Below are 15,919 nucleotides of genomic sequence, written 5' to 3'. Positions count from 1 at the left end.
TCCACTGCAGGGGGCACGGGTTTCATCCCTGGTCGGGGAACTAAGATCCCGCATGCCGCACGGAGTGGCCAAAAAAAAAAAGAAAAAACCTCCCAAGGACTGGAGGGGTGCCCATCCCGGTCTGGGGCCAATCCCTGCAAAGTAGAGACGAATGTAATTCTTGCAGGTGGGATGCCCTCTCCCAAAGACCCCCGCGGACACGGACCTGATGCCCCAGCCAGCAGCCCAGAGGGGTTGCTGCAGAGAAGCACCTTGCACTGCAGCTTGAATGTGGCTCCTGGGAGGGGCCTGGGGCCTCCCACCCAACCTGAGTGCACCGGGCAACCGAGCCAGGGCAGCGCTGCAGGGCCAGGGGTGCCACGGCTAGCCTGGGGGCCATGGACAGAAAGACCGATCCCCAGTCACTGTGGAAACCGATGGATTTTTTTTTTTCAATAAATGATTGGTTATTACTCAGACTCCATTCAGGTAATACATTTGGAGGAAATTCACCTACCCCGCTTTGAATTCAGGCAGGGAGAAAACTTGCCACTTTTGTTTTGAACATGCAATTTAACAAAGGTAAAAAAATTGTGGATCAGTTCAACGGGGGGGGGGGCACTCAGGTCACATGAGGGCTGGGGATGGGAGGATGAGGCATTTCATAGTCGAGGGAGTACTTTTTCAAATTCCCCTGGCCCATCTTCCTGACGGCCACGCTAGCAGGCGCTGGCACACTCCTTGAACCCCCGCGGCAGCCCTGTGGGGTGGGTACTCTCATTATCCCATTTCACGTGAGAAACACAGAAGCACAGAGCCCGGAAAATGGGAGCCAGGGCTGAAATCCGACTGACAGGATCAGGTTCTTAAACTCTGCTCTACCCAACTCCTGCCTTCGGGACGCCTGTGGTCTGCTGGATCCCAAGTCCCCCCGAGGCAGAGCCTCCGTGGGCCCCACCCTGAGCCCACCTGTCAGCCACCGCCGGTTCTCAAGCGCCTGAGCTCAAGAATGAGCAAGAGGGGCTTCCCTGGTGGCGCAGTGGTTAAGAATCTGCCTGCCAACGCAGGGGACACAGGTTCGAGCCCTGGTCCGGGAAGATCCCACATGCCACGGACAACTAAGCCCGTGCGCCACAACTACTGAGCCTGTGAGTCACAACTACTGAAGCCCGCGCACCTAGAGCCCATGCTCTGCAACAAGAGAAGTGGCAGAGCAGAGGGAGATGGGAGGCCACGCACCACAACGAAGAGCAGTCCCTGCTCACGGCAACTAGAGAAAGCCCACACGCAACAACAAAGACCCCATGCAGCCAAAAATAAATAAAATTAATTAACTAATTAAAAAAAAAGAATGAGCAAAACCTCCCACCTCCCCACCAAACCAAAGCCACTCTTGCAGTCCGGGGCCCCCCTGCCTTGGTGTCTGCGTCTGGTCTCTGCAGCCTCTGACCACCGTCACCTGGGCAATTTCACACTGCTCAACAAAGAGCTGTTGCAGGGGCACTGGGGTTTGGAACAGTGGCTAAGAAAGCAAGTCCTGCCCTCAGAAAAGCACTGGGTTCAAATCCCAGCACCCCTGCCTCTTGCCTGTGTGACTCTGGGCAAGTGACTTAACCGTGCTGGCATCCATAAACACGAAGGCGGAAATAAAACACCTACCTCTTGATAGATGGCACTCGGTGGTGTCAGCTGTGTTATAAAGGAGCAGCAAGCATGTACTCACTCCACAGCTCAGGCCCACCCGGGTCCCCAGGACCTTCCGGCAGGTATCAAGCACTGATGCCAGGAGCACAAGGGTCCCGACCCCCCAAGTGTCCCATCTACAGCTTCCACTGGCCGTTCGTCAAGTTGCCTCTTTAGACATATGACTTAGGAACTGCTCTACCATGAGAGTGACACGCATGCACATGCAAGTTTACACACGTGTGCATCCACGTACCCAGGTGCACGAAGACCCCTCCAGCTGGACAGTCACATCACCGACAGTGGGGCCCCTTCCGCCACCACAGCCACGCGTGGTCCTGAGCCCAGTTAACAGGTGTCCCAGACCTGCAGGCACCCACCTCAGCGAGGCGCAGGGCCCCACCCGCCGAGCACACACCTGTGGTTCAGGATGCGGTGGACCATCATCCACTCGGGCTTGATGCCGTAGCGGTAGAAGCGCTCCTCCATCTTGGCATAGAGGGGGTCTTTGTTCTTCCTTTTCTCGCTCTTGCCATCCTCATCGCCAGAGCCATAGTCAAAGGGCGGTGGCTCGTCCATGTCGTTCTTTCTTTGGTAGTTGCGATACATCACCGTGTGGTAGAGCTCCAGCTGCTCGCAGAGGGGGCAGAGGTTACAGGAGGGAGATGGGCCGTGAACCCCCCCATGTCCCCCAACCCAGCTCCCCCAGCCCCCAGCCTGGGTCCCAAGCAAGCCAATCCTCACCTTCCGCCTCCCCCGCCCCAACTCCCAGCAATGCCCCTCACTCGGGGAGCTGGCCAGGGCGTTTAGGTCCTGAGCACAGCCACACCTGCCCAGGTGCCTCACCTGCAGCTCCTTCACCCAGGAGCAGTGCCAGTAGGAGAGCCCAGCCCACTTGACAAAAAACTCTCTCTCCGGGATGCCCTCTAGGGGCTTGGGTGGTGGAACGCCAGGCTCTACGTCGGACCCCGGCAGCCCCACCATGAAGGGGGCTGGGGGCTCTGTCCACCTCCAATGCAGGATCCGCTGGACTTTGCCCTTCAGCGGGGGACACTGTGGACAGAGGAGGGTCCCCAAGTTCAGGGCTTAGCTGCAGGGCCCCACCCCGAGGCTCCCTCCAACAAGCTGTACTACTCCAAGTCAGACAGCACCACAGCGACTCCAAGACACCACTCTGTCCTCAGGAGACCACCCATGCCGTGCACGCTGATGAGGCGATACGGGTCTGCACACACACACGTGCACACACACATACACACGCATAACAGAAGCCCACATGCACACAGGTAACCGAGGGCTGGCACGGCACAGCCCAGGATCCACAGGGTGGGGGACCCAGCACTAGGGGTGGGCTGGGGACAACTCGGAGCATGGTGGCCTTCAAATGCCTACAGTGAATGGGGGGGGAGGGGCGGGTGCTCTCCTCTCCCCGCAGAAACTGAGGCCCCAGCCCCAAAGGCCTCCTACCCTCTCGCCACCCCCAGCCCTGTGACAAGAGCCAGGTCCAGTCTGAGTCTGAGTGGACAGTTCAGCCTTGTGTGGCCTTGGGCAAGTCACTTTACCTCCCTGAGCCTCAGTTTTCTCATCTAAAAATGGGAATAACGAAAGGCCTGGTACTGGAAAACTCAGTAGGTGTTAGAGGGATGCCCAGTAAACGGTGGCTGTGGTGGGCGGTGGTGGGATTATCACCACCGCTTCTCTCTTCTCATAGCGGCTGTTTCCAGAAAGTGTGAAGGGGATTGCAAGCAGAGCAGGCCAGGGCGAGGCGGTGGCCGGGACTCGGGGCACATGGGAGGGGGCCTGGGACTGAGCCCCGACGGGGCGGTGTAGGCGGGGGTTGGGTGGGTACTCGTGGGGCGTGTCCTGGACGGGAAGGGGCGGGTTAAAGGTCTTGGTAGGCGGAGAGCCAGGCGGGGCCTTCGTAGGTGAGGCCTGGAGCAGCATGGGCGATGGGCGTGGTGGGCGTGGCCTGGGCCGGGGGAGGCGGGGCTTTGGTGGACAGGGCCTGCTGGGGCGGGGCCTCGGTGGGTGGGACCTTTGTGCGCAGGGCCTTGCCGGGGGAGGGGCCTGGTCGTTGTGGGCGGGGCCTTGCCGGGGGCGGGGCGTTCGGCGCGGGCCGGCGTAACACTCACAGTACAGCGCGGGCAGAGCCATTCACCGTTTGGGATCTCGGGCAGCGGCGGGTTGAGGCAGTGCAGGTGGTAGGAGGAGGGGCAGGCGTCGCAGCAGAGCAGCTCGCCGCCGTCCTTGCATACGCGGCAGAACTCCATGTGGTCGTCCTCCTCCTCCTCGCAGCCGCCCTCCTCCTCCTCGTCGTCGTCGTCCTTCGGCTCCCACTGGATCCCCTCCTTCTCCTGGAGGGGGGGAGTCCAGGTGGAGGCACCCTGGACCAGGACCCCACCTCCACCAGGGAGCGACTCCCTCCCTCCCACTCGCACTTCCCCATGTTCTGCCCCAGAAGACCGTGCAGGAGTCCGGAAGCCAGGCACAGACAAAATCCCGCCCCGGCGCGTCTGCCAAGGGCTTACACAGTGGGGACAGCTCCACTTGCCCTCGGGAGCTTTCTCCAGCTCTGGGTCCAGGCAGACGAGGTGGTAGGCCCTCGGGCAGGTGTCGCACAGGATGATCTCCCCACCCTGCTGGCACACCTCACAGTAGTCCTGGTGGTCCGTCTCATAGCCATCACCGTCATCAACTGCGGAGGGAGCAGAGGCAGTCATGGAGGGCCTTGTTCCCACTCCCAGTGCACAGCCAATCTCCACGCCAGGCTGCCCTGGTGCATACTAGGCTCTCAATAGATGTTGGGTGGTGGGTGGACAGACAGGGTCAACAGGAGGACTGAAAGAGTAAAGGGGTGAAGGGATGGATGGAAGATGGATAAAAGGAAAGGAAGGGAAGGAGGGAGAAGGAAGGAAAGAAGAAAGATGGGTGAATGCATGGAAAGATGAATGGCTGGATAAATAAAGACAAGGGAGGGAGGGAACGAGGATGGAGAGGGGGAACGAGGATGGGTAGGGGAATGGGGCTGAGGGGATACATGGGTAGAGGGTGGATGAGGTTAAGAAGCAACTCCTCCTGTGCCCCCCTCTGCCAGTGCAAATGCCCTGGGGTGGCTCACATCACGGGTCCCTAACGTATGCAGACTCACTTCGACAGGACCCCCTCTCCTAACCACAGAGGCCAGGGTGCTTGAGGAAGCACAGGGGGGCTTCCTGCTGAGGGGTGCCCTTCTCCGCTCCCCGAGGGGGCTCTGCATGCCCACATGCGCCGCGGTGGCCATGTGAACCGTGCAGACAGGACTCTTACTTCTCTTCTTCTGGCGCCTCCTCTTGCTCTTCCTCCCCATCAGGGCAGAACACTCCGAGCGCACGGAGGCGCTGTGGATGCTGGCAGTGTCCAAGTCCGACCCCTCCCGCTGCTCCTCCTCACTCTGTGGAGGCGGGGGGGGGGGGGGGGGGGGGGGGGGGGGGGCGGGGGCTGTGAGCCCGGAGCCAGCCCTGGGGGCTCATCTCCAGGCTTCGCAGGCCTGGGGGGCGGGGCAGGGCACAGGGGAGGCTCCAGAGGCACAGTGCTGTCTGTCTCTGGTTCATCTCGTCCCTCCACCCAGCTAGAAAACCCTCAGCCCACCGGTCCAGCCTGATGGCCTTCCACCCTCCTCCCCAAGCCCTGCTCTCCAGCCCTCAGACCCTCCCCACACTTTCCACCTCCGGAACTCTCCCAGGCCCTGCCCTCCACCCTGCCAAACTCCTACACATCCCTCAAGGGGAAGCCCTAAGGACACCTCCCCCAAGGAGCCTTCCCAGATCTCTCCCTAATGAGACCTGTTGCACAGCCTTGTGCCAGGTCCGACCTGTCCCATCTGCCTGTCATTGGCTCTCTCCCAGCGCATGTGCCCAAACCCTTCCAGCCTGCGAGCAGCTCCAGAGCAGGGCCCACCGTGGTGGAGCAGAGGGCCTAGCACATTAGTTTGTGCTCAAAAGCTAACCTGAGCTGGACCACCAGCTCCGGGCTGGACCATGCCTGCTGCTCCGTGCTCCCCTCCACAGCAGCTAAACTTGAGACCTGTCACTTGCCCCTATGAAGGGACAAAGAGATGGCTTCCATCTCTGCCCCTCCGCAGGGCTGGGTCAGGTGAGGGAAACAGGTGCCCTGTAGGGGCAGGATGGGGGTGATGCCTCTACCCCCGGAGAAAGAGGGCTCAAAGGCTCAGACACGGACTTAGGGTCATTCCAAAGCTGGTGACAGAGCTGGCCCTGGGAGGGCAAGGGAGGGGCAGGGTTCCAGCCCAGCCCTATCCTGCCTACATGCCACCTTCCTGGGGCCTGCCCTCCCAGCAGACCTGGGCATCCAGGCGCCCCCCCAGGACTCTCCCGCCTGCTGCCCAGATGGAGAGGCAGTTGGGGCGGAAGGAGCCAGGACTGAGCCCCAGCTCAGCAAGGTGGGCAGGAGAGCTACCCACCCAGAGTCCAAGCTACAGGGGGCCTTGGAAGGATCCAGGCTGAGCCCCTCACCAGTCAGGTGGGGAAACAGGCTCAGCAGGCCTGAATGTAGAATGGGAGAGTCTGGGGCAGGGGCAGGGGGATGGTGTGTACAAGACCTGCCCCCTGCCTGGTTCAGGAGAATGAACTGATAGCCCTGCTTTCCACGTCACCCAACCTTTGCATGTTACACACACACACACGCACGCACACACACTCACACTCGCACTCACACACACACACACACACACACACACACACACACACTCACACTTGCACTCACCGAGGAGCCTTTCTTCCTCTTGCTGCCAACCCCTCCGAAGCGGAACTTGAGCCCGGCCACCTTTCTCCCTTTGCCCTTTTTCTTCACATCCTTGGAGCCTTTGATCTTCTTCCTCACTCCAGGCCCTGAAAAGCACCGGTGGAATAGCCAGCGCCCGCCACGGCTCACTCACTCACCGCCATGCTCTCACTTGGCCTTGAGAACCCGCTTTAAGGAAAGGGTGGTTTCTGCCGCTGCCCCTTCTCGGATGAGAAGACTGAGGCTCGGAAAGGTGACGTCCTTGCACAGCAGAGGGGAAGCCAGAGAAGAACCCTGGCCCAGTCCCCGCTCTGGCCGCTGTGCTGCCACCTTAGGAACAGCCCTGTCCCATCCCTCTCCCCAGAAAGGAGCTGTCCCCAGTGGAGCCACCAGCCCCCAGCGCCACTAAGGGCACACCGACCCACCTGCGGACCATCCTAGGCCCTGGAGGGACGTGCTAGGGCAAGAAGCCCTTTCCCCAGCTGCCAGCCTCCGGGCTGTCTGCCATACCCCACACACCAGCACCACTCAAGACCGCCCTCGCCTCTGCCCATCATCCCCAGGAAATGCTGGCTCCCAGGTGGCCAGCAGGGGTGAGGTTGTTTTTATGGAACTGGTCACAGGACAATTAGTCACCTGGGGAGTAATGCCCGCCCCCAGCAGCCTCTCCCACCAGGCCGAGCAGGGCAAGTGGGGGCCTAAAGGCAGATGGCCTCGCCCCAGGCCCTCCTCCGCCCACATCACACACAGAGAGCTGGGTCTGCGAGCCCAGCTGTAACCTCAGTGGCGCCACGGAAAATCTATTTCAATTTTTCAGGCTCTGAATAGGCAGCTCAGGGAATCGATAGCTCAGCAGCTGGAGCCCGACAGGAAATGAGAAAGAAGCCTGGCTGTGCAGACAGCAAGGGAGGGGAGCGGAAGCAGTCTCTAAAGCCCGCGTCACTCACCCACTGGGACCCCCTGTGGGACCTGCTACAGGGAGGCATTATCCCAGAAACCAAAGCTCCTTGGGGCAGAAACAAGGGGTCCCCAGCGTCCGCTCTGCCCCCCATCAAAACCCAGGTCAGGGGACTTCCTTGGTGGCGCAGTGGTTACGAATCCGCCTGCCAATGCGGGGGACACGGGTTCGATCCCTGGTCCGGGAAGATCCCACATGCCGCGGAGACCCTAAGCCTGTGCGCCACAACTCCTGAGCCTGTGCTCTAGAGCCCACGAGCCACAACTACCGAGCCCGCGTGCCACAACTACTGAAGCCCATGCACCTAGAGCCCGTGCTCCGCAACAAGAGAAGCCACTGCAATGAGAAGCCCACACACCGCAATGAAGAGTAGACCCCGCTCGCCGCAACGAGAGAAAGCCCACGTGCAGCAACAAAGACCCAACGCAGCCAAAAAACCCAGGTCAGGGCACCCAGGAAGGTGAGCTGCAGGCAACACCACCACTCAGAGCCCCGGGGAGATCAATGTCCCTGCTCCCAGTGGGGCCATAAATCCTCCATCCGGGGAAGAAAGGTCCCTCCCCTAGAACTTCAAGTCGCAGAGAGCCTCTGCTGTCCCTATTCTCCCACCCAGACACCACCACAGAGTCTGATTTTGTATCTGGACCTCCTTCCTGGCCTCCCTGGGAAGGCGGCCCTGTCCACGCCCACGCCCATGTACATCCGTTACCCCAAGGGCTGGGTGCTCAGAGGAGAGCGATCCACGGGTCACCTTGGGACCCCTTCCCCCTGGGAATGGTGCAGGCTCCAACCCAAGAGCCCCCTAACTCCCAGTAGCACGGGCCACACCTCTGTCCCCTCCTCCACACCTGGGAAAACTCTCAAAGCTCTGAGCCCACCGCCTCCTCCACTTCGCCAGCAGCCCCAAGAGAGAGGCAGGGCAGATGCCACAACACAGCTGAGGAAGGGTGGGTGGGTCCAAGGTCAACCAAAGCACTGGGTCCTTGATAGAGACGGGCCCGTTTGTCCCAGACTGTAGGGCCTGGGGGCCCTCTGCCAGCAGGACTGGGTGCAGCCTTACCCTTGCCCTCCTTGGTCTTGGCCTTGCGGACGGGCACAGGCTGGGGTGCCTGCTGGGGGCTGATGGCCAGCGGAGGCGCGATGGTGACCGTCTCCACGGCCGCGGCCACCGCTGCTGCGGCTGCCGCCGCCGAGCTGCCCTTAAAGGGGTTGTTGGCGCTGAACTCTCGCCACTTGGCGCCCAGGACGGTCATCATTTTGGACATGGGGATCTTCGGGTTCTTCTTGGCGATGAGTGGCCTGCGTGGGGGGAGAGGCAGGAAGGTGAGGACAGCCCCGTGGAAGGGATGAGACCCCCATGTGACCCCCCGCAGGGCCCACCCTTCTTCTCCCAAGTCCCACACCTGGCATATACAGCAAACTGGGAAAGCTGGGCAGAAAGGAGGGCAGGGAAGAGGACCAAGACAGAGACAGCAGTCCAGCCCCAAGGCTCCCGATTCCCTGTTTATGTGGCCGGTGATCTTCTAATTGGGTTTTCAGACCCTGTAAGACCCGAGGGGCCAGAGGCAGGGGTCTAGTCCCATTTCTTTTAGAGCTGAGTGTGGCCACGGGGGCTCAAGACCCCTGGGAATGACTGGGGTTGCCATCCCTGGGGGTAGGACCAGCGAGGGAAAGCAGGACCACCTGTTGAGATGGAAGGGTCCTGCCTGCCCCTCCTGCCAGCTCTGCCCAGGGTCAATGTCAGCCTGGAAGCCCACCCCAGGAGCCCAGGGCCCTGCCCCTCTGGCCACCCCACTTGGTGCCCCCGGGGGAGGCAGGCCTCGAGGGCAGTCTCCGTGGATGCCCAGCCATGGTGGCCCCGAGGCCCACCTGAGGAACTGGCTGAAGGCTTTGTAGTTGGTCAGCGTGTGATAGTCGGCCTCCGAGAACGGGTAGTCCACGTCATCCAGGCCCCACTCGGCCATGAGCTGCCCCGAGGACTTGGGCTCCTATGGACACACAGGCCGGAGGTGGAATGAGAGGTGGGGGTCCTTTTACCCTGAACCCCCCACCAGGGCCCCACCCAGGGCGCCTCGGAAAAGCAGGGGGATTATGTCAGCAACTTAACGAGAGCAGTTCTCACCCACCACTGAAAACATCCTACAGCATCTCAGGCCGCCAGCCCCTTGATCAGTGGGAACGGCCCAGAAGCCAGCTCGTGACGGGGTGCGGGCCACACGCCTGGGGGGCTAATGCGGGGGTTTGGGGGGAAGCCATGTGCATGTCCAGGGCAGGAATAATATCAGGACTCACTCTGTCCACCCCAGGAGATCACCTAGTACAGTCACACTTGGACCTCGTGAAAGGGCAGGTCACTGCAGGTTCGGGGACCAGGAAGGTGTGCCCTGGTCAGGGCAGTGGCCCAGCTCAGGGCAGAGCCCAGAGAGGGTCCCTCGGCTCCTGCTTCACTCTCCAGATGGGGCACCGAAGCCCAGGGAGGTGCGCGAGTTCCCAAGGGCACAAAGACAGCCAAACAGCCCAGGCGTCAGGTCACAAAGCAGACCCCGGATGGCTAGGAAGGGAGGGGTGGGCGGTGGTGCTGGCTATGAGATTGGAACCTGCTGGACAGAGGCAGCCTCCAATCCTGGCTCTGCCGCATGCTAGCAGTGAGAGGTGGACAAGCTGCTTCATCTCTCTATGCCTCAGTTTCCCCATCTGTAAAATGGGGATAACAGCACCTACGTCACAGGAGGGACGGAGTCAGCACAGGTGCTTGGAACAGGGCCCTCACCCCGATTTCCCATTTGCTCCAGGCAGCCCTGAGCTGTGCCAGCCCCACCCACAGATCCATTCCACCAATCAGCACACGCCATCCCAGGCCACAGTCACTGATCCAGGAGGCATGTGACTCAACCGGTCCAGGCAGGGGCACCCCTGGGTCTCCTGTGCGGACAGCTAGGACACAAGCCAGCTTTCCCTCCTGCTGGATGGGGCAGGGGGTGTCCACGAAGCCCTGCACTGCTGCTACACACATTCCCAGCCACGAGGGTGCCTGGCCTGAACCCAAAGCTGACCCTCCAAAGGCAAAGAAACAGGGCCCTGGATGACACCACTGGGTCCCCCTAGCTGGAAGCCCCCTTGCCTCTCAACTCTTACGGCTGCTGATCCAACAGACCCCTTTTACTGCCTAAGCCCCTCAGAGTTGGGCCGTCTGCTCCAGCCAGGGAAGGCCACCCAGGCAGAACACACGGCCTCCCTCGGCCCCAAGGGACCCGCTTCCTGACCTCCTGTTCTCTGTGGCAGTTCAGAGGTGCTCCCACGTGGGGCCCCCTCCCTTGGCCAACCTGCTCCTGACACACAGCCAGTCCTGGAGCTTCCCACCACGAAGCAGAGCAGCAAGTGAGCGATGACATTATTACAGGACGACCCTGAATCACTCCTGTAAGTTCATCTTCCAAATCTGTCAGCTTCTCAGCTGTCATCAGTCACAGGTGACTCATAACACACCTGCCAACTAACGAGCTCCCTCCGGGTGTCGGGACACCGCCAGCACTAACTCACATGCTAACGTTTACGGAGCACTTATCTTCAAATCCACGGCCAGCCCAGACTGAGCCTCATCAAAGATCGAAGGCAGCAGGAGGTTCCCGGATGAGGTGCTGTCATCTGCCATCTGCCCCTGCCCGACCCAGAGACCCAGGACCCAGAGCCCATCTGCCGCCCTACCCTCGGCCCCTCCCCCCATCCCCGCGGAGCACCCCCCGCAAGGAGCGGCCTTGACATTCCAGGGGCCACATCATGCCCCACTTTCACCGGGAAGAGGCTTCTCCCCAGGGGAGAGCTGCAGGCCCATCGCTATAGCTTCCATGACTCTCGTTCCCTGGGACACTCTCCTGGGTGCCCACGTGGGATGAATTTCGGAACACGTGCTAAGGCCCCCTTCCACCATAAGCGGAGCTGTCCAGCCACTTCTTCTTAGCGAAAGCTCCATTTGTTTTAGTCTCCCAAACTGCTCCGACCAAGAGGTTCCTGACACCAAACTTGAGTTCAGACCATCGCTCTCCTCAGAAACGGCTGACCGCTCAAGCTGGGCAAACAGCGGACAATACATCAGCAAGAGGCCGCACGACTTCTTCCCCAAACTCCTGAGTGCCATCCACTGTTATTTCTAACGTGTCTCCGAGACCTGTGGCTATGGTATTTCTCACAAAGTTGTGTCCAACCTTCCTGCGCGTGCACTCACACACACACACCCATCTGCCCCGACGGCCCTTCGTGGGAAAGGATGCTCTGGTCCTTTGCCCACAGGGGCCCCTGCAGGGCAGGGAGCTGACAGCAGGAGGCTCAGCTCGTCCAAGCAGGGTCCCCCAGCCAGGCGTCAGGGTTACCTTGAGGCATCCGTCATCGTTGTCGTCCTCATCATCATCTTTCTTTTTTCGCTTGGCTTTTTTCTCCTTCTTGTCCTTGAGTTTTTTCTTCTTCTTTTTATTTGGGGAGTAGTCGCTGCCCTCACTGTCCGACTTCTCTTCCAGATCCTCTTCATTTTCCGACAGCTCATCATTGCTCCCCTGGAAGAGAAAGGTGGACGGTGAGAACAACAGGGGCCCAAAGAAAATGCAGAGTCCCAGGCAGCAGCACTGCCCTGAGAGCGGCCTCCTGGCAGAGTCTCACCCACCAGACCACTAAATCCCAGACAGAGGGGCTGCCCTGAGCCAGCACGGGGTAAGGGTCTCGTCCCCAATGACTGGTTGGTGACAAATGGTGCTGTGCAGGTGAGTCGAGGCCTCGGGTGAAGACACACGCCCCCACCAGGCAAGCTCAGTGTAGCCCGCTTAGACGGCCCTGTTTCAGGTTTCTATGGGCTTTGGGACTGTAACGCGTGTCAGCGATGGCACTCGGACCCAGGCGCTCGTAGAGAGGATATCATGCCCAGAGCCAAAAACCAAAATGCGGTCCACGCTGGAGAAGAGCCCCCAACTTCCGCCCCGGCTCCCAGATCCTCTCCTCTCTGTTCATCTTTGCATCCTATGGAGTCGTGTGTGTCAAGTGAAACCTGTGATTAACACGGAGCGCACATCCCGGTTTCATCTGCCTGTGCGCTCTCCGGACGCTGCTAAGGCACGAGCCCACCCTCCCCAGCGCCCGAACCCCGGCTGCTCATCTCAATATGAGACAAAGTAATTGAGGCAGCTCTTAAGCTTGGTTTCCTCGATTCAGTTTCCATCCATACAGGCAGAAAATGGCCCATTTATATGGAGATAAGGGTGTTTACAGACAGAGCATCCCCATCAGAAAGGCACTGCCCCTGCGAGAAAGCTGAGAAAGCTGTGTATTCGGGGCTTTTCAAGAGGCAAGCAGGCTGATTAGGCCCCTCCCGGCCTGGGTCTGCAGGAGAGGCCAGGCACGGACGCTCCAGTGAAGATGACACTTGGCATCTTCATGCTGGCGGTTTAGAGGCGGCAAAGAGAGGCACGGAAGAGATGAAGAAAGAACTGGAGAAATGAAGGATGTGAGCTCCAGGAAGGAGCAATGAGGGAGGGAGGCAAAAGAGGAGGTGGAGAGGGAGGAGAAAGGCGGGGAGGAGGGAGAGGAAGGAAGGGGGCAGGGGAGCAGATGCAGAGAAGGAGGGCAGCAAGGGCAGTGGGTCTGTCTTGGGAGGCCCCCCGCCCGCTCTGCCCTTTCCAGCTGCACCGTGGAGTTGAGAGTCTTTTCCCAGGAGGGAGACTCTTCCTGAGACACAGCTGGGAAAGGACCCACCCGTGGGGTCCCTGCACTTCCTGACTCTCCTGCTGCTCGGCTCCCAAACCTTTTATGCCCGTTAAGCCGCTGAGTCAGTGTGCTGGCTGGTGGCTGGCAGGCAGCAGAGCCTCTGGGCCTTCCCGGAATACTGACTCGGTCGGCCACACCGGGCGGGCTCCAGGGGCAGTGCGCCGCTCCTGGCTGCTGCCGGAGCCTGCCCAGGGCAGGACAGCCTTGCACGCGATCCCGTTCCCAGGGCTCATGGCCACAGCTCCCAGCCCTGCCTCGGTCCTCTGGGGAGGCAGGGGTCAGACAGGGATGTCCATTTCCCCCAAGGATGTAGCGCTTGGCCAGCTTGGAAAGAGCACCCTTCGACAGACCTGAGAGACAGGCTCTATCCCAGCCACACCCCCGCACAGGTAAGGATGGGAGGAGGGAAGTGCCACAGGCTTCAGCACCGCGGACAGAGGCTGTGGGGCCCGCCGAGGGAGGGCCGTGGGGCTGGCCCTCAGCTGCCCCGGGGACCCCGCGAACCAGAGCAGGGAAGAGACAGGAGGACCCACGGTGGGTCCGGGGGCTCCCTGGGGAGGCTGCAGGGCACAGACTGTCTCGGAGCTCTGACCCTTGCTAGTCCGGAATTGGGCAAAAAGTCACTGCAGCATCCTGACCTCAGCCTCCTTGTGTGTGAAATGGGGGTGCTACGCAGGGCGGTAAGAGGGACAAAGGAGATCACGTGAGAGAGAAGGCCTCAAGCATTTTGAAGTAGGAGAGTCCCAAGTACCCGTGATGCCCCCGACTCTGCTCGGAAGCTGAAGACGCAGCCAGGACCACAAACCGGAGGACACGAGCCTCATTCCACCTCGTGTCTGCAAATCGGGGCTGGACTAAAGCCAAGTGCACGGACAGTGCCTGCAGCTGGGCAGCAACTACAGTGCAGACGGGCAGCAGGACGCCCAGAAGGGGCTGTGTGACCGCACCTGAGGGGGAGGTGCCCTGAGTGTCTGCTGGGGAGCCTGCACGCCACATCCCAAGTGCAGGAGAGGTGGGGAGTGGCCAGCACAGCTCTGAACGCAGGGCCCAGAGGGAGCTGGAGGTCTCCAGGGAGGGCGGGGAAGGCGCCTCCAGCAGACGCCCTGTCGGTGCGTGTGCACAGTGGTGGTGGGGGGGGTGCGGGCAGGTGGAGCACGTCTGGCAGAAGGCCCCAAGCTGTGCACTGCCAGGAGTGTGTTAGTCCAGCAGCCACTCCGGGGCTAAGTGGGGGGACAGGAGGGCAACGTTTCTTCTCGAGGAATGAGCCGGAGCTACAGCAGGACAGTCAGCGCCCCTGCGGCCCAGCAGGACAGTCAGCGCCCCTGCGGCCCAGCGCGGGACGACAATGACGGCAGCCCCTCGTTTCAGGGAAGGCGCAGACCCCTCCCTGCCCTGTCTACCTGCACCGGGGAAAGCCTGGCCAAGGAGAAGGCAGATTCCTCAATTCCCCGGCTCCCCGCCCATTCCCTGATCCCCTCTCTGCCCTGCCTCCTCCCCCACCTGCATCCCGATCTCGTCCAAGCCCCCCTGCCCACCCGGGAGGCTGGTGGAGGGCGGGGTGCAGGACAGGTCTTTGGAGATGGTTTTCCCGATGGTACAATCAGTCTGTATCCACAGCGTCTCTCTGTATCCAGCTGTTTGGACACATCTAGACCAGGGCCTCCTTTTTTCTGTGTTCTGTTATTCCAAAATCTTCCCTTGCAGAGAAAGGGGCAAGCGGAAGGGCAGCGAGTGGTTCTGAAAACAACTCGAAGAGGAGTGACCCAACAGCAGGACCTGGAGGGATGCAGGTCGGCCAGTGGCAAGAAGGGGAGGAATGACCAGGAACCAGGAGTAGGCTCACCATTCGGTATCTCGAAACTTACAGGGGAGAGTGCGGGCCAAGCCACACTCAGGGAGGAGACACAGGCACAGAGCAAAAATGCCCTAATAAAGCCCCGAACCAAGCTGAGCCCCGAGCCACACTGTGGGCTCTGAACATCAGGACCAGCTGGGGCTGTGACCCTGATGCTGTGCCCTCTGGGCTGCAGCAGCCCCGGGCAGGACTATAGGGGATGCCCTGGATGGCAGAAGGATCTAAGGGAACTTGGAGTCCCAACAGAACCCATCTGCAAAGCTGCCTTCAATCCTACACCCAGGCTGGGTATGCGAGGAACTGGGGGTAGGGAGGAGGGGTCTCTGCCCTGAGCCCCGGGCCCACTGAAGGCACAGCGTGCCACCCGTGAAGGCCCTGGGGACCCCGAGCGGGCAGTCTATGCCCACCCTTCCTCCCCCAGCTCTGCAGATGTCTTTCGATCCAGGCCTCGCATCCCTCTCTCCCTTCCCTCTACGCCCAGCACTCAGCACATACCACATCTCTCTAAAAAGCAGGCATTTAAACTCAAAAGGAAGGACTCAGAGAGTTGGTCATTCTCAATTTGGGGTCCTTCGAGACTGAGAGGGAAAAAGAAAGAATGAAATATGAGCCTTCCCATTCACGAGTGTTATAAACAGTTATAATTTAGCACTGAATAATTGGTTGCTATGGTAACCGCTGCAGCACAGGTTGAAATCCTTTCTCCCTCCTGCGCTGGGTCTGACAAGGAGCTTCATCTGCATATGCTCAGGTTCCGGCCGAAGCCCCGGTTATTTTATGTAAATCAGAATTCACGACTTGCTGCCTGTCCCTCCACCCCACCCCCAAAAAACCTGCCGCTACAAGGGTTCCACCACCGGGGGCCCTCTGCTCCCTCCACCCAGCGCCTTGTGTTGGGGCCACCTGGTTGGAGATGA

The 15,919-nt window shown here is 60.5% G+C and overlaps 1 protein-coding gene across 2 annotated transcripts in view; it reads right to left on the bottom strand.

Moving 5' to 3' along the window:
• Window positions 1-15,919, bottom strand: part of CHD5 (chromodomain helicase DNA binding protein 5) — a 65,599-nt gene that overhangs the window by 36,085 nt on the left and 13,595 nt on the right. For both annotated transcript variants that reach the window (XM_033844214.2, XM_073796901.1), the window contains exons 3-11: window positions 11,767-11,946; window positions 9,269-9,387; window positions 8,460-8,698; window positions 6,424-6,548; window positions 4,969-5,092; window positions 4,191-4,357; window positions 3,795-4,016; window positions 2,509-2,715; window positions 2,081-2,292 (exon numbers count right to left, since the gene is read on the bottom strand). In XM_033844214.2, coding sequence (XP_033700105.1) covers window positions 2,081-2,292; window positions 2,509-2,715; window positions 3,795-4,016; window positions 4,191-4,357; window positions 4,969-5,092; window positions 6,424-6,548; window positions 8,460-8,698; window positions 9,269-9,387; window positions 11,767-11,946 — 1,595 coding nt within the window. The remainder of the gene's footprint in view (window positions 1-2,080; window positions 2,293-2,508; window positions 2,716-3,794; window positions 4,017-4,190; window positions 4,358-4,968; window positions 5,093-6,423; window positions 6,549-8,459; window positions 8,699-9,268; window positions 9,388-11,766; window positions 11,947-15,919) is intronic.

The sequence above is a fragment of the Tursiops truncatus genome, chromosome 1 (genome assembly GCF_011762595.2).
Source record: "Tursiops truncatus isolate mTurTru1 chromosome 1, mTurTru1.mat.Y, whole genome shotgun sequence".
NCBI classification, from domain to species: Eukaryota; Metazoa; Chordata; class Mammalia; order Artiodactyla; family Delphinidae; genus Tursiops; species Tursiops truncatus.
Note: the sequence above shows the minus strand (reverse complement) of the source record. Positions and strands in the feature narration are given on the sequence as shown.